This window comes from Zootoca vivipara, chromosome 1 (assembly GCF_965207765.1).
Source record: "Zootoca vivipara chromosome 1, rZooViv2.hap1.1, whole genome shotgun sequence".
Classification (NCBI taxonomy): domain Eukaryota; kingdom Metazoa; phylum Chordata; class Lepidosauria; order Squamata; family Lacertidae; genus Zootoca; species Zootoca vivipara.
Window position 1 is genome coordinate 115,067,427 of NC_142582.1, and position 22,221 is coordinate 115,089,647.

The 22,221-nt window shown below is 41.3% G+C and overlaps 2 protein-coding genes across 2 annotated transcripts in view; both read right to left on the bottom strand.

The window, feature by feature from the left end:
* The window catches only part of LOC148687716 (alpha-1-antitrypsin-like), a 126,177-nt gene that overhangs the window by 63,566 nt on the left and 40,390 nt on the right, over positions 1–22,221 (bottom strand). The window lies entirely within an intron of this gene.
* Positions 603–5,178, bottom strand: LOC148687718 (serine protease inhibitor A3M-like). The gene is made up of 4 exons (XM_088673026.1): positions 4,846–5,178; positions 3,928–4,198; positions 3,579–3,729; positions 603–943 (listed from the first exon to the last, which is right to left on the bottom strand). Exons 1-4 carry the CDS (start codon positions 5,132–5,134, stop codon positions 746–748), a joined length of 909 nt encoding a protein of 302 aa, XP_088529152.1. The 5' UTR covers positions 5,135–5,178; the 3' UTR covers positions 603–745.

The window sequence follows — 22,221 nt, forward strand, 5'->3', positions numbered from 1 at the left end:
TCCTATCTTATTATGGCCTTTCCCTTTCCCACTTTTTCTATTTGAGCATTCTGTAACAGCTTGTACATTTTTGAGAGAGACTTTTTGTTGTGCTGTAAAACCTCCTTCTCTAAGGTGGATGAATACCAGAGGCTGGGAATCGCAGATGGACAGAGTAATGCTGCTCTTATGCCCTTTCGTCTGTTAAACTAAAAGTAATCTACTATCTGATTAGATTTATTTTGCAGTCAAGAGATTAAGCTTGAGAGTTAACTAAGTGATTGTTCGGTAATTCACAGTGTTCGGTAAAAGGAAGTACAGATTTGAAATAGAGACATGTTTGATAAGAGAACAAGAACATATGTTTAAAGAAGATTGGGAAATGTTTGTTGAATATATGGGGGCAATTGTGTACACTTGAAAACATTGGCAGCATTAAGATAAGATGTAAAATATGCAGGGATTTATGCTATGCAAAATGAACCATGGAAAGAGAAGAAGGAAAGTCATTGATATTTTAAGGTTGTTTAAATGAATATTCTAAATTGTAAAACAGAAAATTTCATAAAAGTTTCATAAAAAATGAAATAGAGAAACATTTTAAAATTATTTTTATTGTACATGCAGTTTGCTGTTGGTGTCATAGTCGTCCTTAAAAACAACTACTGGTTATGGCGCTTTCTTCTGTCAAACAAAGGGGGGGACGTCCTCTTTCATCACTAAGATTTAGAAGCAATTGGAAGCTTCTGAATGGTCCCAGTGATGTTCATTTTTGAACAGGATTCATTACTTTCCCCATAAAAAGCATGGGTCCATCATTTGGTGCCAATATGGTGAGAAAGAATGGCCTGTTAAATTTGAGTTCAACCGGAAAAGAGAAAGATCTGAACTCAACCACTACAGCGGTCACTGCAGCTGCCTCACTACCTTTTTCATGTATATCCAGGACAGCCTGATGGATAGCCTGCACAGGGAGGAAGGAAGGAAGGAAGATATATTCATTTTTTGAAACCATGACAGCCTCCAACATATCACAGATGAATAGGGGAACACATTTATAACCCCCCTATCCTCATTCCAAGAATCATTTCTCAGTGCTTCCCCCACCATCACAAACACACACAAAGAAAAAACCAGTACCACAGAAGCTCACAAAAACACACAAACAAGGGAAAAAACCACAAACAAAAATGCACACAAACACATATCCATTGGGTCTAAGGTTTAAATGGCTTCCAGTCAGCCGCCAGTGTGTTGTGTTATGTTACGTACTTTCGTGTTGTAAGCCACCCCATGATCCTCAGATGAAGGGCAGTACTTTATTAAACTAATGAATTAATGAGCCACTGTTGTATGTTTATTGCAGTTTTTCTAAAATTGGATATTATGTTCATTTGTTTTGCTAAGCTTGCAACTGTGGCACACAACTAACTCCCTGCAGTCAATGTTGTTGTTGATGCATCATCTTTTTTTTCTTTTTCTTTTTTGCTGTTTCTAAATAATGGCGTTTTAGTAGGTGGGCATTTCAAAATATAAGATTCGAACTGCCCCAAGTCAAATATGCAGGCAGTATCCATTACAAGTAGATGCTCAGTGCAGAAGTCTCATACATATTTATTTTTATTTATTTTATAAAAAAATTATACAACAGTTGATTGTAAACCTTAAATCAGTTGACAAATAATATATGGGTTTGTTTTCATTCATGTTTTCCTTATGTATTTTTCCTATGTATTTTGAGTATTTTGTGTTATATATTTTGTTTTGAGATCTTTGGATGAAAGGCAGTATACAAATTTAATTTAATAAATAAGAGCTACCAATCTTCTCTTCCCCATGAGTGGTGTGGGGGTGTTGTGTATGGCAACACAACACAGGCAAAATGATCTCATGTAGGTTTGTGGCATAGTGGACGACTCTGGGGATGCGGCACTCATCTGACTTTACCTGCCGAAGGAGCCGGCATACAGAATTATTCTAGGAGCTTTACTGGTGGGGCAACTGCATGCACACAACCCAAAGTGCATTGCCTTTGAGAATTTTGCTTTGGTTAGGTAAATGTGGCACCAAGTTCCAACACATCTGAAAGACGACTCAGGATCCAGTGTTGTGGAGAAAAGCAAAGCAAAGCAGCCAATCAAAAGATAGTCCAGACTGGAAGTTATTTAAGACAGGCAGAACCAAGTCACTCCATTCTCCTGTGCATAAAGTTGAAGGGACCCCTGACCATTAGGTCCAGTCGCAGGCGACTCTTGGGTTGCAGCACTCATCTCACTTTATAGGCCAAGGGAGCCTGTGTGCAGCTTCCAGGTCATGTGGCCAGCATGACTAAGCCGCTTCTGGCGAACCAGAGCAGCCCACAGTGCCACCTGCGTCCCTTTCTCCTGTGCATATTTACAGGCAATTCTTGTGGCCTTGGAACAAAGGTTTGGAAGGAATTCTTCCTCCTTATTCTGAGAACCTTGGGCATGGGATTTGAGAAGTACACAGTGGCCCGGTCGGTTTGGTGCTCACCTTACATGCATGCCAATCCTCAAGTGCACATACAATGACTCAATGAAAGACAGCATAAGGTGGACCAAGAGTTCCCTTCACCCAGTACTGCCTAGGTTATCTTCCCTACTGTCTCTTGAGTTGCCTTTCCTGCCCAGACTAAGACAATTAAAAGAAATAAAATACCACTGCAGTCCAACCAATTACTCCCAATCATATGAAGTTCTGTAAAATGATAGTCCCCATCTCCCAAGGAAGTCCATTCCAGTATAATTTTTAAGTATAATTTTAATGTATTTTTAATCTTTTGTGGGAATCCACCTAGAGCAGCTGGGGAAAGAGAGATTGGATGGCCATCAGTCATTGATGGTTTAGCTGAGATTCCTGCATTGCAGGGGGTTGGATTAGATGACCCTTGGGCCCCCTTCCAGCTCTACAATTCTATGACCCTCCTTGTTTTTATGATTGCATGTAGTTTTCAAACTATTTTTAATGTTGTGTTTCAGTGTTGTAACACACCCTGGAACCTTACAGTGATTGGTGGGTAAAATAAATAACTGAATATATAAATAAATAAACAAATAAACAAATAAATGTAAAGGTAAAGGGGCCCCGGACCATCAGGTCCAGTCGTGTCCGACTCTGGGGTTGCGGCGCTCATCTCGCTCTATAGGCCGAGGGAGCTGGCGTTTGTCCGCAGACAGCTTCCGGGTCATGTGGCCAGCATGACTAAGCTGCTTCTGGTGAACCAGAGCAGCGCATGGAAACACCGTTTAACTTCCCGCCGGAGCGGTCCCTATTCATCTACTTGCACTTTTTCCCCCTGATCTGCTAGGTGGGCAGGAGCTGGGACCGAACAACGGGAGCTCACCCCGTTGCAGGGATTAGAACCGCCGACCTTCTGATCAGCAAGCCCTAGACCCTGTGGTTTAACCCACAACATGTCAGCTCTGAGTGGGACTAACACTGCATACAACCCTATGGAGTGTGGAAAGGTCCAGGGGCCGATTCTCAATGTTTAGAAGTAAATTTGTCAGTTACTTAACGCTTTTAAAAGCCCGATCTCATACCATAAAATACCCAAGGTATGATATCTACATACGTACTTTGTTAATCTTCAGGTCACTACTTTCACTGATTCCAGAGAGATCAGCATTGTTGCTAAACACATCAGTAATTCCCAGCCCAGAAAGCACATCTTTGAGATTATAGGATGCAGACATCGAGAATTTTGGAAGGAACACACTAATTTCTTTCCTAAAAGAGAATCAGAACATTAAATCATCAGCAATGAAGAGATTTATAACACTCAGCAATATACTGCATTTTCAGGGTCAGATCTTCATACACTTAAAGAGAGGCATTTTACAGTTTTAAAACAGATGCCATCATTCCATACTCTAATAAATACTAACTACTACAGAAGCATTTAGGAACAGCAGAGAAAAGCCTTACCCCCTTTTTAAAGATTTTCTCCATTTGGACAAAGTTTCCTCCCCCATAGCATCCTCCACTTCCTTCAGTTTGCCTTCATCAGGCAGAATGAACCAGGCAGCAGCACCTCCTTTGTGAGGAAGTTCAACTACCCAGCAGGACAGAGCTTCATCATGGAAATATCTGTAATGCTCAGTATTTTCCATCATGTCAACTTTCACAGTTTTTCCTTCATCAATAAAAAATTCTTCTTTATGGGTTAATTTAGGGTCAAAGGGATATTTCCAGTCATCTAGGAAGAAAAAGGAGTGTCAACTTCCTGCTGGAAAATTCACCTTCAGCCATGTGTATGAAAGCAGTATGTTGAATCAGGAGAGTGCAGACAAAGGAGAAAGATTGCCAAGGGTAAGTCAACATGCTGCCATAGCTGCCAAGTTTTCCCTTTTCTCACGAGGAAGCCTATTCAGCATAAGGGAATTTCCCTTAAAAAGAAGGGATAACTTGGCAGCTATGCATGCTGTTGATGTTTCAGAAGATAGCAAGGGAGAGAGGAAATGGGGATAGTGGGGTCCCACCGGCCAAAACTTGGACTGAGTCAAGTGGAACTGCTTCCTGTGTGGTTTATAAGCATCCAGGGGCAGGGATCTTGATGTTGCTGGACTTCACTACCATCAGTATCAGCCATCATGGCCAATCGTCAGGGATGGTGGGAGATGCAGCCCAAGAACATCTGGAAACCTTCAGGTTAGCTACTTCAGCCTCAACCCCGTCTTTTGCTAAATCTGCATTAAATGCTACATCTTTTAGAACTTTCAACTAAATTGTTGGTTCCACTGCAGAAACACTTTTGTTTTGAAGGTATAAGTTATTGCTGCCAGTTTTAGCCGATTGAACAATACAAAGCATTAAATATTTGTAACTTATCTTTCTTTAACATACCTTTGAAGTAGATATAGTTCACAAGAACCATGATGGCTGCTGGATCTAAGTCTTGAACTGCTTTAGTAATTTTCCCATGGGTTTTCTTTTTTACATAATCATTTATCTTCTTTTGAGCCACGGAGGGTTGTTCAAAGTTAAAGTTCTCTGTTTTGTACAAACTTTTGACACCCTCTGAAAACTTAGGAAGAATTTGGTGTGACTTTTTTATCCACAAGGCATTTCCTATGTCTATCTTAGCTCCAGGACTGTTCAGCCTCTGAATGAGCTGTTCAAATTCTTTATGCATCTTGCTTGTGTCAATTGAAGTCAATCCAAGTCCTTTGTAAATTTGATTTTGGGAGTTGGATTTAGCACCCATGCCAATCATTGAAAACGCCATGGAGATACTCAGAGGAGAGAAGAATATATTTTTTTGCCACTCTGGAGTGAAGCTACTTGTCTGGAGAATTTAAATGCAAAGTCAGCAATGCTGGAAGCTAGCTTTTCTTGAAGTGGATCTTTATCTCCATGGCCATTGTGGACTTGAAGGCCAATCAGTAACAAGGAGAACTGGATGGCGGGTTTCATTGCACTTTGAGACTTCCTAAACACACAAACAAACACACACGCACAAAAACAACAGCATATATTAGCACTCTTCCATGGAAACCTACTCAAAAGAGTTAATTTTGTTCTAGAGTAAAATTTATTTGGAATGTGCCATTCTCATTTGTTGACAATGTCCTAGTTTTACACAACACTAGCTCTTTTCCATTGGCTTCCTACTCTAGGAATTTATCTCCTGAGTTGTACGTTCTGCCAGGATTTGGATCCCAGCAGACATGGGGAGCTTACTGTGCCCTTATTTGTCAGAATTACTTTCATCAAATGATTCAGTAAATGGGTATTACTTACTGTCCCTTCACACATCTGCATAACTTGCTTTGACTGCCTGGGGCTTCCTCTCGCTCATCATCCTTGCCAGTGATGCTGCCCAACATCCTCAGCAGGCCTGCCTGGCATTCTCCCTTCCACAGCACTATTGAAAGGTGTCTTAATTTGGGGAGTGTCCTGAGCTGCTTCACCCACTCAGGCAGAGGGTATACAGCCTCACCAGGGCCTGGTGCTCCTAGAACAGCATCCTTTTAGAGTCAACCACTTCTGCAAGGGGTCAGGTGGCCTGATGTTAACCTGTATGTTTCCCCATTCACACTCACTGTCCCTTATGGATGGTGAATTATCAACCAACATTTCTCAGATCATTTGTATACATACCTGGGTTTCCCCCAAAAGGTCCTGCTTTTTACTTTGACACTTGTTCGTTTGGGCTGAGATGTTTGCTCTTCCCTCTTTCTTGTAGAGTAAGCTCTCTTCTCCCTAGGTTACATTCTATTCATGGCCCTCGCTTGCTTCTACCTGCTGCTGCTGTAGCCAACTGGGTAAGGACACATAACTGGTTTCTATCCAATGCTGCAGCAGCTGATAAGATCACAACTTCATGGTTTGAAAAACAATATGTGGTCATTCAGCAAATCAACTGCTTCCACTTCCAGTGAGCTGTAGTTAAACAGTGGGATTTAGGAAATCCTAGCCCCCAGAGTATGGGGAGTTTTGCCAGTGAAGTTCAAAGTGAATTGTCATTGAGTAGGGATTAAAGGGAGGATGTGCTTCGTTTCATCACTTTGCAGAATGGAAAAAATGTGAAATAAAGTGTGATTTCACTCCATTGTGTAAAACCAATTGTAAAGTAGCTTGATTTCTAAAGCTTCCATGCGGAAACTCATGGTGCCATAAGTTGGAAAAACATGGTGTGGAGGTGCTATGATGATATTTGAGGGTTCTACAGCTTTCCTTTCTCTCATATGAGACTCCTGAGGAATGGAAGAGGGGGAAATTTGAGGAAGAGGAATACGGATCCCCTCCTGCCATTAACTATGGCCACCCTCTGTCTAAAAGTGATGACAACCGCCGCCCTAAATGAAAATAAGACAAAGTGAATTGATTTGAGATGAACATGCTACTTTCAGGTTCTCTCAGTGACTGGCAGCAATAATGTTCTGTTTTTATCTTTCCTGTGCCGCTTACTGGAGGATAAAAGCACCACTCTGAGCCAGCATTTGTGAAGACGTGGCTTTAACCAAAATGAAATCAGTAAGCAGGAAGTACATTAAGATTCCCATCATTTCCTCCTGAAACCCAGGAGAGCCTTATTCACAGATGAGCAAGCTCTTCTAAGAAATTCATGAATTCTGCCAAATGCTTTTAAATATCAAGCCGACATTTTCCTTGGTAACATTGAGAATTATGCAGAAGCTGAGGGTCACATGAAGAACCACATCGAGAGGAAAACAGATGTAAACTGATGTATACTAGGGTCCCAATCTACACACATATATGATGGAAGTTCTTATATGAAATATATGTTTTAATTTACTATGTAGAACATGACACTTAAGGTTGAATGCAACACATTCCTGTAGCACCAAGAGTACACCAAGAGTACACATAGTATTATTGCACTAGAACAAACTACAACAGCAGCATGACTCACTGCCACAATTGCACACAGTGCCACCTATAGTTGAAGTAGCAGTACAACAGTTAATTCTACATTACATCTCCTCCCTCCAGTTACTTGCAGGCTGCACTATATAAATTCTATATTAGAAATAAAACATACGGCTGGTTATTGATAGACCTCAGAATGAATTAATGCATAAAACATTTGGCTGTTGAACAGTTTTTTAAATCTATTCCTCTGCATTTCAACAGGTAGATCTCCTGATGCTGAGCCTAATGCAGGGTTTCCCAAACTTGTGTCTCCAGCTGTTGTTGGACAATAACTCCCATAATCTCTGACCACTGGTCCTGCTAGCTAGGAATGATGGGAGTTGTAGTCCAACAACAGCTGGAGAACTAAGTCTGGGAAACCCTGGTCTAAGGGTTCACAGGGGATCTCTTCTTCTATTTGTGTAGTCTTTGGCATTAACTGTAGGTATCCATGATTTCTAATGAATTCTCCATTGGTCTTGATGGCATAGGAACTGATTGACAAGTGCTTCTTCACATTGGTTGGAGTCCTCCATCTTTTTTCATTGTCCAATTTATCCAGAACAGGGTCTCCTGGATTGCAGTCAGATAGTACACTAGCAGATTATTGTAAAAGTATATGTAGGATTCTTTAGTCTTCGTGTCCCACTCTGCAACCTTCCTTATATTAGGCCATGTTGATGTGAATTTAATTTCAAGACAGAAACAGTTGTCCTAAGTTGTGTGCTCATCAAGAGTTAGCCTGTAGTCCCTAATTTAGGATAATGTGGATATTGTGAGCTGGAAGCAATGTGGAAGTAATGTGTTCAAAGTCATACTCTGGAACTGCTCAAAATCTGCAGCTATAAACTGAGAAGCATTTTCTGAGAAGCGGGCTAGACAATGCTACCATTCAGTGGATTTGTAACTGGCTGACTGACCGAACCCAAAGGGTGCTCATCAATGGCTCCTCCTCATCCTGGAGAGTCGTGACTAGTGGGGTGCCACAGGGTTCTGTCTTGGGCCCAGTCTTATTCAACATCTTTATCAATGACTTGGATGATGGGCTTGAGGGCATCCTGAGTAAGTTTGCAGACGACACCAAATTGGGAGCGGTGGCTAATAGCCCAGAGGACAGGATCAGACTTCAAAATGACCTTAACAGATTAGACAACTGGGCCAAAGCAAACAAGATGAATTTTAACAAGGAGAAATGTAAGGTACTACACTTGGGCCAAAAAAATGAAAGACACAAATACAGGATGGGTGACACCTGGCTTGAGAGCAGTACATGTGAAAAGGATCTAGGAGTCTTGGTAGACCACAGACTTGACATGAGTCAGCAGTATGATGCATCAGCTAAAAAAGCCAACGCAATTCTGGGCTGCATCAATAGGAGTATAGCATCTAGATCTAGGGAAGTAATAGTACCACTGTATTCTGCTCTGGTCAGACCTCACCTGGAGTACTGTGTCCAGTTCTGGGCACCACAGTTCAAGAAGGATATTGACAAGCTGGAACATGTCCAGAAGAGGGCAACCAAAATGGTCAAAAGACTGGAAACGATGCCTTATGAGGAACGGCTTAGGGAGCTGGGTATGTTTAGCCTAGAGAAGAGAAGGTTAAGGGGTGATATGATAGCCATGTTCAAAAAATGAAAGGATGTCATATGGAGGAGGGAGAAAGATTGTTTTCTGCTGCTCCAGAGAAGCGGACACGGAGCAATGGATTCAAACTTCAAGAAAGAAGATTCCACCTAAACATTAGGAAGACCTTCCTGACAGTAACAGCTGTTCGACAGTGGAATTTGCTACCAAGGAGTGTGGTGGAGTCTCCTTCTTTGGAGGTCTTTAAGCAGAGGCTTGACAGCCATATGTCAGGAATGCTTTGATGGTGTTTCCTGCTTGGCAGGGGGTTGGACTGGATGGCCCTTGTGGTTTCTTCCAACTCTATGATTCTATGATTCTATGATTCTGTCACAAGCTGTTTAGGAATCCCAAAGCATGCATGGAATTTGCCTTTTCCACAGCAGCCACACAATAGGTTGACATCTTCATGAAGCAATCCACTACGACCTCAAAGTTTTGTTCCTGGTATTTGAGCCCTCATGGTGAACCTTTTAAAGTCCAGGCCCTTGATGGATCAACTGTTTCAATGCCCAATTGACAAAAGCAGACATGTTGGTTCTAAGAAAAGATTCTGAGTGTCTCCCTTCCAGTAAGGGAGATGGTGAAGGGTTAAAACAGGCACAGTGAAGTCTCTACAGTATGCAGAAATTTCAAGAGTATAAAGGCGAACGTCTGGAATAAAATTTTTGTTACAGTTTCTAGCTGCTGGCCAGGATGTTTTATTTCAGTACCACGGCCAGTACGTTGAATGTCATTAAGGTCAAACCTTGGTTGTCAAATGTAATCCGTTCTGGAAGCCCTTCAGCTTCCGAAATGTTCGACAACCGAAGCGTAGCTTCTGATTGGTTGCAAGAGCATCCTTCATTCAAGCGAAAACCACGTCAGACATTCGGCTTCTGAAAAACGTTCAAAAACCAGAGCATTTACTTCTGGATTTTCGGTGTTTGGGAGCCGAAACGTTCCAAAGCGGAGCCATTCAGGAACCGAGGTTTGACTGTACATGTTTGCTGTGGCAACTGGGGCTCCCCTCTTTATCTAAAAGCCTTCATTTTTAACATGTTGACATTTGCATAGGACAGCAGCCCCCAAACTAAGGCCCGGGGGCCGGTCGCGGCCCAATCGCCTTCTAAATCCGGCCCGCGGACAGTCCGGGAATCAGCATGTTTTTACATGAGTAGAATGTGTCCTTTTATTTAAAATGCATCTCTGGGACAGTGGACCGACCTCCTGCTGAAAAAGTTTCCTGACCCCTGGCGTTGTATTTAGTTCTTTTTCAGGGCAGGAAACCTGCTACACATTTGAAATAAGGCACATGAATTTCACATACTTACAATAACCAGTGTTTTATAATCAACTTTTTTTATAATAATATTTTATTAATTTTTTCCAAAAAAAGATATACAAAACATTAAGAACAAAAAGTAGAAAAAAGAAGAAAGACAGAAAACAAATACATATAACGCATTAGATCTTATCTCACCTCACAATGTATATTGGGACCTCCTCGGGTTCCCCTCCCTGTGGTTCTTAGGTACATTTATAGTTAGCAAATTCTATATCAGATTGTTCACCTTGTAAAAACTTCTTCTTTCCCTCTAAAATATCATATTCACATATTCCACAGTTTGTTTATAGCTTAATTTCTGATCTAGAAAATTACTTTAGCATATTTTTTAAAATACAATTTAAAATCTTTCCAATCTTCCTCCATCGCTTCCTCTCCCTGGTTGCGGATTCTTCCGGTCATCTCCGCCAGTTCCATGAATACAATCATCATCAATCGTTGGTGATGCTTGTAGTTTCCAGCTCTTAGCGATCAGTAGTCTAGCAGCCGTTGTAGCATACAGAAAGAAGGATACCTTTTTCTTTGGGATCTCCTTCCCAACAATGCCCAATATAAATGCTTCTGGTTTTTTAACAATTGTGTTTTTCAACACTTTCTTGAGTTCATTATAAATCTTATTCCAGAAGTCACTTACTATTGGATATGTCCACCACATATGGTAGAAAGAACCTTCTTCTTTTTTACATCTCCAACATTTGTTGTCATTGTTATGATATATCTTTGCTAACTTTACTAGTGTAAGGTACCATCTATACATCATTTTCATTAGGTTTTCTCTTAATAGGCTACACGCAGTAAACTTAATATTCTCTTTCCACAATTTTTCCCATTCTTCAATCATAATATTATGACCAACATCTTTTGCCCACAAAATCATAACATTTTTTATTTGTTCATCTTTCGTGTGCCACTCAAGCAGCAATTTATACATTCTGGAAAGTATTTTCGTCTTGGGTTCTAGCAATTCTGTTTCCACCTTTGACTTCTGTGTTTGGAAACCCACTAATCTATCCATTTTGAACACTTCATTTATCTGGTGGTATTGGAGGCAATCATCTAGTTTACTTTTCAGCTCCTCATAGGTTTTTAACTTAAATTGGTCTCCTTCTTCAATCAACAAATCTCTATATTTCGGCCAACTGGTCTCCGTATTTATTCTTTTACGAGCCTTGGCCTCTAAAGGTGAAATCCAATTGGGTGTTTTCCTTTCTAGCAAATCTTTATATCTGGACCAAACTTTATACAATGATTTTCTAATTATATGACTTTTAAAGCCCCTGTGGGCCTTTACTTTATCATACCAGATAAATGCATGCCAACCGTAAACATTGTCATAACCTTCTAAATCCAAAATATCTGTGTTTTCCAACAAAAACCAGTCTTTCAACCAGCAAAAGGCCGCTGCTTCATAGTAAATTTTCAGATCAGGCAGGGAGAAACCTCCTCTTTGTTTATCATCTGTTAATATTTTATATTTAATTCTTGGTTTCTTCCCTTGCCATATGAATTTAGAAAGCACCTTTTGCCATTCTTTGAAACAGTCCAACTTTTCAATTATTGGCAATGATTGAAACAAAAACAACATCTTTGGCAAAACATTCATCTTAACAGTAGCTATACAGCCCAACAGAGACAATTTCAATTTGGTCCAGCTTTCTAAATCATTCTTAACTTCATTCCATAGTTTAACATAATTATCTTTGAACAAATTCAAATTCTTAGAAGTCATATTAACACCAAGGTACTTCACTTTCTTAACAAAAGATAAATCAGTTGTTTCTTGTAATTTCTCTCTTTCTTCAATATTCAAATTTTTATCTAATACTTTGGTTTTTGATTTGTTCAGCTTAAAGCCTGCTACCCTTCCGAACTCTTGAATTACTTCCAGAGCCCTTTGAACACTGGACTCTGGATCTTGTAAAGTCAAGACAAGATCATCTGCAAAGGCTTTAAGTTTATATTGTTTATTCCCTACAGTCACACCTTTTATTTCCTGGTCTTTCCTAATCCTATCGAGTAGGACTTCCAGGACCGACATAAAGAGTAAGGGGGAGAGGGGACACCCTTGTCTTGTACCTTTCTCAATTCTAATTTCTTCTGAAACCATATTATTTACAATTATTTTAGCTTTTTGCTCGGAATAGCATTTACTCCATTCAGAAAGTTTTGGCCCATCCCCATTTTTCCTAAATTTCTTTTTAGAAACAGCCAAGAAATATTGTCAAAGGCCTTCTCCGCATCTACAAACATCAAAATGGCTTTCTTATTTATTTTCTGCTCCAGCATCTCCAAAATGTCCACGACATTCCTAATATTGTCCTTCATATTTCTCCCCGGGAGGAAACCAGCTTGGTCGTGATGGATAAAATCTTATAAGACTTTTTTCAATCTAGAAGCTAAAATAGTAGCAAATATTTTATAATCCACATTAAGTAGGGAAATTGGGCGATAATTCTTCACTTGCGTTCTATCCGTGTCTGGTTTTGGTATCAGCGTGATATAGGCCTCTTTCCAAGACTCGGGGGCCTCTCCTCCATTCAGAATTTCATTGCTCAAATCTTTCAATGGTTGGACTAACCAGTCCTTCATTGTCTTGTAGTATGTAGCGGTAAGTCCATCCGGTCCTGGGGTCTTATCCAATTGCATTTGTTGTATTGCATATTCCACCTCTTGTGTTGAAATCTGTTGCGAAAGTAGGGATTTCTTTTCTTCCGGAATTTTATGAAGACCATGTTTATCCAAAAACTGCTCCACCTCCTCTTTATCTTGCTTTTCCTGTTTATACAGTTGTTTGAAATATTTTTGGAAGCATTTTCTGATCTCTATCGGGTGCTCCAGATGTTTTCCTTCTTGCACAAGATTTGTGATGGTATTCAATTTCTGCCTCCTTTTCAATTGCCATGCCAGTAATTTTCCACATTTATTTGCCGATTCAAATGATTTTTGTTTCATCCACTTAATTTTTGATTCAATTTCTTGATTCATCAATTGGGAAAATTGAGTTTGCAACGCCTTGATTTCTTTCTGGACTTGTAGATTCTTGGGGTTTCCTCTTAATTTCTTTTCCTTTTCTTTCATTTGGTTTAGAATCTTTTCTTTCATTGCATTGCTTTCTTTTTTCCTGATTGCGTTTTGTTGGATCAAAAATCCTCTCATCACAGCTTTACTGGCATCCCAAACCGTTGTTTTTTTTCAATTGTTGTCCTCAAATTTATTTCAAAATAGTCTTTCAATGTCTTTTGGGCTTTCTCCAGTATTTTCTCATTTCTTAGTAAGGCATCATTCATTCTCCATCTGTAAGTACCCTGTAGAGATGTTTTTAAGTCCAATAACACAGCATTGTGGTCGGAGCAAGTTCTTGGGCATATTTCCACATTGTTTATCCTAGGTCCCAGTTCTCTTGTAATCCAAATATAGTCGAGATGACTCCAATATTATTTAGAATTTGAAAAAAAAAGTTTGGTCTTTTTCCAACGGATTTTTCAATCTCCAAGTGTCGATCAGGTCAAAGTTCTCCGTCAGGTCGAAGAAAGACTTTGGTAGTCTTCCTTCGTTGGTACATTTCTGTCTTTGTGATCTATCCATTAGTGTAGAGACCTCTCCATTCAAGTCTCCCAACAAGCATAGTTTGTAATCCAAGTAATCCAAGAGTTTTTCATGTAACTTTTTGAAAAAATCTGACTTTCCTGCATTTGGTGCATAAATTCCCAGAATTAGAATTTTTTCGCCTTGCGATGTTATTTCAACTGCAACATATCTTCCTTCTTCATCTTTAAATATTAATTTCGGGTTTAATTTGTCTTTGACATAAATCACCACTCCCCGCTTCTTGACTTCATCTGAAGAGATGAATTCTTCACCCAATTTTTTATTTTGCAAAATTCTTCGATGGGCTCTTGTGACATGTGTTTCCTGGAGGCAAATTATGCCTAGTCTTTGTTTTGCTAGAGTATGGTAGACCTGGTTCCTTTTCCGTTTCGAATTCAGCCCATTCGAGTTCCATGACAAAATCCTCAATGACATCTTAAGTTGCAGCAGCAGCACCTGCTCCCAAGAAAGAATCAGTGTCTAATTCAATTGAGGGACTTGATTGTCCTGGAGTTGAAGTTAGGAGTCCTGGTCGTAGTAGCTCTCTTTCGTATTTCTGAAGAAACTCCTTCTTCTGCTCCACTGACTTGATCTTAAACTTCTGCTGGAATTGAAAATTTAAACCTTCCGGAAATTCCCACTTGTGGTTGATTCCTTGCCTTTTCAAAATGGTTACCAGGTCAGAGTATTGTGATCTCAGGTCCAGAAATTTTTTTGGCAAATCTTTAAAGAGGATGATCTGTGTTCCTTGAACCTTTAAAGTATTCTCATAGTGAAGGCCTAGGATTCTATCTCTTTGTTCTTTGGTTTGGAACGAAATCATGCAGTCGCTGATGAAATTTTTGTCTTTCTTTGGTCTTGCTCCAAACCTAAATGCTTTGATGATCTGTGATTCCAATTCTTCCTTCGATAGATCCCAGGCCTTCACAAATTCTCCAATTATTGTCTCTTTCAGGTCAACCTTCTCTATGGGGGGGGGAATGCTCTGATCCTGAGATTTCCTTCTCTTTGTCGCATCTGTACAAAAGCCAGCGCGACCTGCGTCTGGTAGGCTTGCTTCTCCAAGTCGGGAACCCGTTCCTCTTCCAATTGTGCCACTCTTCGGTCCACTCCAGTCACTTGAGCTTTCACCTGTGAAATATCTTTAGAGATAGCTCCTAATTCTTCCCTAAGTTGCTTCAGTTCTTGTGTGGTGCGTTGCTGTTCTTTCGCGCTGCGATCTAGAGCACTTAAGACTTGTTCCTCAAAAGAGGCGGATATGGATGATTTTTTCTTTCCTTTACCAGTCCCTGTTCCTGACATATTTAAACTCTATTCACTAGCAAAACAGACAGTTCAATGGAAAACTCCACTCAGTAACAGGCCCAATTCAGTAAGAAAAGACTTTTCTCAGCCTGGAGTCCAGATGTCTTTTTATCAAGAAAGAGCAATAAACAGGCAGCCTTTCTATTGTTGAGCTAAAGCTTCAAGGTCAATGCTTATCTGGAGTTTCTCAGTGCCAGCCAGCTTGAAACACAGTCACAATGAGCGGTCTGGATACTAGGCTGAAACAGTTTAAAATGAGGAAACAATGTTGCCTTAAATCCCTTTATACTTTAAGGCTAGAAAGGTTGCAGTTTTAGTTAAAGAAAGCCTTTTAGTCCATTGACGGAAGGCTGCAGGCAGATCAAAGCCTGTCAAAGGGTGAACAGAAGTTCATAAGCAAATTTCTTCTGTGACGTCACAATAGAACTCTGGCTGGAGTGAGCGGAGACCCGCTCCCAGGTTCAGGCAAGCAATTTCTTTCCAAAGTCTTTAAAGTCTCAGTTTGCAGGGTTATTTAAGAGCCCTGCTCTCTTTTAAATGTTGCAAAGTCCAAGAAATAAAAGCTACAGAATCTCTAAATATAGTTCACTGCAGAGACTGCCTTTTGCTTCCGGTCTACCGCAGGCGGGGGAGTCCCGACCTCCGTAATTAAGGACTCTCCCGTTGGCCAATTCAATCCAGATTCCGCTCAATCAACTTTATTTTACATTAAAATCATCCTTAAAATCAATCAACTGCTAGTTTTGATATTGGGCTGATTCAATGCATCTGTAGAACAAAGGGGGGGCCGCTTTCGTGAGCTGGGTTTACTATTCTCCCCATGAAAAGTATGGGCCCTTCATGTGATGCCCATAAGAGAAAAGGGTATGGCTTGTTAAAGACCAGAGGAATGGGAGAGGGGCCAGGAGCAGCTCCAACCCCAGAGCTCATAACGACAGCAGCTGCTGCCTCGGTGCCACTTTCTTTTATACGGAGAAGAGCCTTGTGAGAAGCCTGCACAGGAGGGAAAATCGGTATTTTACTGGAAACCATCACAGCCTCCAACAAATCACAGATGAAAAGGGAGACACACGCCCTCTCCTCATTCAAAGGATGGTCTCCCAGTACTTCCCCAATCACTGTTCTTCCCCATGGGTACGGGATGTGTGTGTGTTGGATATAGGAATACAATGCAGAGCTAAAATGACCTTATGTAGGTTTGCGGAGGAGAGACATGAATCCCCTTTGGGGCTCTCTCAGTGGGTGAGGGCACACCATCAGTAAAAGAATAAAGAAAAGTATAATATTTCAATGGAGAAAGACAACAGGCATATAAAAGTTATGACGCTGGAAGATGAGCCCCTCAGGTCGGAAGGCGTCCAACATGCTACTGAGGAAGAGCGGAGGACAAGTACAAGTAGATTCAGAGCTGATGAAGCGGCTGGGCCAAAGCCGAAAGGACGCTCAGTTGCGGATATGCCTGGAAGCGAAAGGAAAGTCCGATGCTGTAAAGAAAAATATTGCATAGGAACCTGGAATGTAAGAACCATGAATGGAGGTAAGCTGGATGTGGTCAAAAATGAGATGACAAGAATAAATATCGACATCCTGGGCATCAGTGAACTAAAATGGAAGGGAATGGGCGAATTCAGTTCGGGTGACTATCATATCTACTACTGTGGGCAAGAATCCTGTAGTAGAAATGGAGTGGCCCTCATAGTCAACAAAAGAGTGGCAAAAGCTGTAATGGGATGCAATCTCAAAAATGACAGAATGATCTCGATACGAATCCAAGGCAGACCTTTTAACATCACAGTAATCCAAGTTTATGCACCAACTACTGGAGCTGAAGAAAGTGAAATTGACCAATTCCATGAAGACCTACAACACCTTCTAGAAATGACACCAAAGAAGGATGTTCTTCTCATTACAGGGGATTGGAATGCTAAAGTAGGAAATCAAGAGATAAAAGGAACAACTGGCAAGTTTGGCCTTGGAGTTCAAAGTGAAGCAGGGCAAAGGCTAATAGAGTTCTGTCAAGAGAACAGGCTGGTCATCACAAACACTCTCTTCCAACAACACAAGAGACGACTCTACACATGGATATCACCAAATGGGCAGCATCGAAATCAGATTGATTATATTCTCTGCAGCCAAAGATGGAGAAGCTCTATACAATCAGCAAAAACAAGACCTGGAGCTGACTGTAACTCAGATCATCAGCTTCTTATAGCAAAATTCCAGCTTAAACTGAAGAAAGTAGGAAAAACCACTGGGCCAGTAAGATACAATCTAAATCAAATCCCTTATGAATACACAGTGGAAGTGAGGAACAGGTTTAAGGATTTAGATTTGGTGGACAGAGTGCCTGAAGAACTATGGATGGAGGCTCGTAACATTATACAGGAGGCAGCAACGAAAACCATCCCAAGGAAAAGGAAATGCAAGAAAGCAAAATGGCTGTCCAACGAGGCCTTACAAATAGCGGAGGAGAGGAGGCAAGCAAAATGCAAGGGAGATAGGGAAAGATACAGGAAACTGAATGCAGATTTCCAAAAAACAGCAAGGAGAGACAAGAGGGTCTTCTTAAATGAGCAATGCAAAGAAATAGAGGAAAACAATAGAATGGGGAAAACCAGAGATCTGTTCAAGAAAATTGGAGATATGAAAAGAACATTTCGTACAAAGATTACCATAATCAAGGACAAAAGTGGTAAGGACTTAACAGAAGCAGAAGACATCAAGAAGAGGTGGCAAGAATACACAGAGGAATTATACCAGAAAGACATTGAGGTTTCGTACACCCCAGGTAGTGTGGTTGCTGACCTTGAGCCAGACATCTTGGAGAGTGAAGTCAAATGGGCCTTAGAAAGCACTGCTAATAACAAGGCCAGTGGAAGTGATGATATTCCAGCTGAACTATTTAAAATTTTAAAAGATGATGCTGTTAAGGTGCTACACCCAATATGCCAGCAAGTTTGGAAAACTCAGCAATGGCCAGAGGATTGGAGAAGATCAGTCTACATCCCAATTCCAAAGAAGGGCAGTGCCAAAGAATGCTGCAACTACCGCACAATTGCGCTCATTTCACACGCTAGCAAGGTTATGCTTAAAATTCTACAAGGCAGGCTTAGGCAGTATGTGGACCGAGAACTCCCAGAAGTGCAAGCTGGATTTCGAAAGGGCAGAGGAACCAGAGACCAAATAGCAAACATGCGCTGGATTATGGAGAAAGCAAGAGAGTTCCAGAAAAACGTCTACTTCTGCTTCATTGACTATGCAAAAGCCTTTGACTGTGTCGACCACAGCAAACTATGGCAAGTTCTTAAAGAAATGGGAGTGCCTGATCACCTCATCTGTCTCCTGAGAAATCTCTATGTGGGACAAGAAGCTACAGTTAGAACTGGATATGGAACAACTGAGTGGTTCAAAATTGGGAAAGGAGTACGACAAGGTTGTATATTGTCTCCCTGCTTATTTAACTTATATGCAGAATTCATCATGCGAAAGGCTGGACTAGATGAATCCCAAGCCGGAATTAAGATTGCCGGAAGAAATATCAACAACCTCAGATATGCAGATGACACAACCTTGATGGCAGAAAGCGAGGAGGAATTAAAGAACCTTTTAATGAGGGTGAAAGAAGAGAGCGCAAAATATGGTCTGAAGCTCAACATCAAAAAAACCAAGATCATGGCCACTGGTCCCATCACCTCCTGGCAAATAGAAGGGGAAGAAATGGAGGCAGTGAGAGATTTTACCTTCTTGGGCTCCTTGATCACTGCAGATGGTGACAGCAGATGGTGACAGCAGTCACGAAATTAAAAGACGCCTGCTTCTTGTGAGAAAAGCAATGACAAACCTAGACAGCATCTTAAAAAGCAGAGACATCACCTTGCCGACAAAGGTCCGTATAGTTAAAGCTATGGTTTTCCCAGTAGTGATGTATGGAAGTGAGAGCTGGACCATAAAGAAGGCTGATCGCCGAAGAATTGATGCTTTTGAATTATGGTGCTGGAGGAGACTCTTGAGAGTCCCATGGACTGCAAGAAGATCAAACCTATCCATTCTTAAGGAAATCAGCCCTGAGTGCTCCCTGGAAGGACAGATCGTGAAGCTGAGGCTCCAATACTTTGGCCACCTCATGAGAAGAGAAGAATCCTTGGAAAAGACCCTGATGTTGGGAAAGATTGAGGGCACTAGGAGAAGGGGACGTCAGAGGACAAGGTGGTTGGACAGTGTTCTCGAAGCTACGAACATGAGTTTGACCAAACTGCGGGAGGCAGTGCAAGACAGGAGTGCCTGGCGTGCTATGGTCCATGGGGTCACGAAGAGTCGGACACGACTAAACGACTAAACAACAACAACAACAACAATAATATTTCAATATAATGAACACTATTTTACATTTCATAATAATAATAATAATAATAATAATAATAATAATAATAATAATAGATAATAGATAATAGATAATAATTTATTATTTATATCCCACCCATCTGGCCGGGTTCCCCCAGCCACTCTGGGCGGCTTCCAACAAAATACTAAAATACAGAAATCCATCAAACATTAAAAGCTTCCCTAAACAGGGCTGCCTTGAGATGCCTTGAGATGCCTTCTAAAGGTCTGGTAATTCTTGTTCTCTTTGACCTCTGGTGGGAGGGCATTCCACAGGGTGGGTGCCACTACCGAAAAGGCCCTCTGCCTGGTTCCCTGTAACTTGACTTCTCATAGCGAGGGAACCGCCCGAAGGCCCTCGGCGCTGGATCTCAGTGTCCGGCTGAACGGTGGGCGTGGAGACGCTCTTTCAGGTATCCAGGACACAGGCCGTTTAGGGCTTTAAAGGTCAACACCAACACTTCGAATTGTGCTCGGTAACGTGCTGGGAGCCAGTGTAGATCTCTCAGGTCCAGTGTTATGTGGTCCCGGCGGCCGCTACCAGTCACCAGTCTAGCTGCAGCATTCTGGATTAGTTGCAGTTTCCGGGTCACCTTCAACAGGTAGGGTCTCAGCCTGCTTACCGGATGGAGCTCATAGACAGCTGTCCTGGACACAGAATTAATCTGCGCCTCCATGGACAGCTGTGAGTCCAAGATGACTCCCAGGCTGCGCACCTGGTCCTTCAGTGGCACAGTTACCCCATTCAGGACCGGGGAGTCCTCCACACCTGCCCACCTCCTGTCCCCCACAAACAGTACTTCTGTCTCGTCAGGATTCAACTTCAATCCGTTAACCACCATCCATCCTCCAACTGCCTCCAGACACTCACAAAGGACGTTCACCGCCTTCACTGGTTCTGATTTGAAAGAGAGGTAGAGCTGGGTATCATCCTCATACTGATGAACACCAAGCCCAAATCCCCTGATGATCTCTCCCAGCGGCTGCATGTAGATGTTAAAAAGCATGGGGGAGAGGACAGAACCCTGAGGCACCCCACAAGTGGGAGCCCAGGGGTCTGAACACTCATCCCCCACCACCACTTTCTGAACACGGCCCAGGAGGACGGAGCGGAACCACTGTATGACAGTGCCCCCAGCTCCCAACCCTTCTAGACGGTCCAGAAGGCTGTTATGGTCGATCATGTCAAATGCCGCTGAGAGATCCAGCAGGACTAGGAAACAGCTCTCACCTTTGTCCCTAGCTCGCCAGAGATCATCGACCATCGCGACCAAGGCAGATTCAGTCCCATGGAGAGGCCTGAATCCCGACTGAAAGGGATCCAAATGGTCCGCTTCTTCCAGGCATGCCTGTTTTGTTCAGCAACCACCCGCTCAATCACCTTGCCCATGAATGGTAAATTTGAGACTGTATATGGATATATGTATGTATATATATATATGTATGTTTCCCCTTTTCCATTCGCAAGGTCGTTCTAGACACTGCCAAATTTTTACATTAGAACCTTGGCTTTCGAAATAATCATTCAAGCACTTCCATTCCTTCTTGACTGTATTGATTGGCTTTAGTCTTATTATATCCGTCAATTTGGCCAGTTCCAAATATTCACATAATCTACATAACCATTCTTCTTTGGTCGGTACCTGGTTACCCTTCCAGTACTTAGCCACCAGGATTCTTGCTGCTGATGTCGCGTAGAGAAAGAATTTAGCATTTTCTTTAGGAATATAACTATTCAATATTCCCAAAAGATATGTTTCTGGTCTTTTGCTATGTGAAGTTCTTAGTAACTTTTTGATTTCTTCATGGATCATGTCCCAGTACATTCTGATCTCTGGACATGTCCACTACATATGGTAGAAGGTTCCAATCTGCTTTGTGCATCTCCAACACTTATTACTAAGCAATTTGTTCATTTTAGCCAATCTCTATGGTGTTAAATACCACCTATGGTGCATTTTCAAGTAATTTTCTCTTATTAAATAGCATGCTGTAAAATTTATATTTTTGTCCAGTTTTCCCCACTCTTTATATTCAATTACATAACCTAAGTCCTCCTCCTATCTTATTATGGCCTTTCCCGTTCCCTCTTTTTCTATTTGAGCATCCTGTAACAGCTTGTACATTTTGGAGAGAGACTTTTGGTTGTTCTGTAAAACCTCCTTCTCTAAGGTGGATGAATACCAGAGGCTGGGAATCGCAGATGGACAGAGTAATGCTGCTCTTATGCCCTTTCGTCTGTTAAACTAAAAGAATTCTACTATCTGATTAGATTTATTTTGCAGACAAGGGATTAAGCTTGAGAGTTAACTAAGTGATTGTTCGGTAATTCACAGTGTTCGGTAAAAGGAAGTACAGATTTGAAATAGAGACATGTTTGATAAGAGAACAGGAACGTATGTTTAAAGAAGATTGAAAAATGTTTGTTGAATATATGGGGGCAATTGTGTACACTTGAAAACATTGGCAGCATAAAGATAAGATGTAAAATATGCAAGGATTTATGCTATTCAAAATGAACCATGGAAAGAGAAGAAGGAAAGTCATTGATATTTGAAGGTTGTTTAAATGAATATTCTGAATTGTAAAACAGAAAATTTCATAAAAGTTTCATAAAAA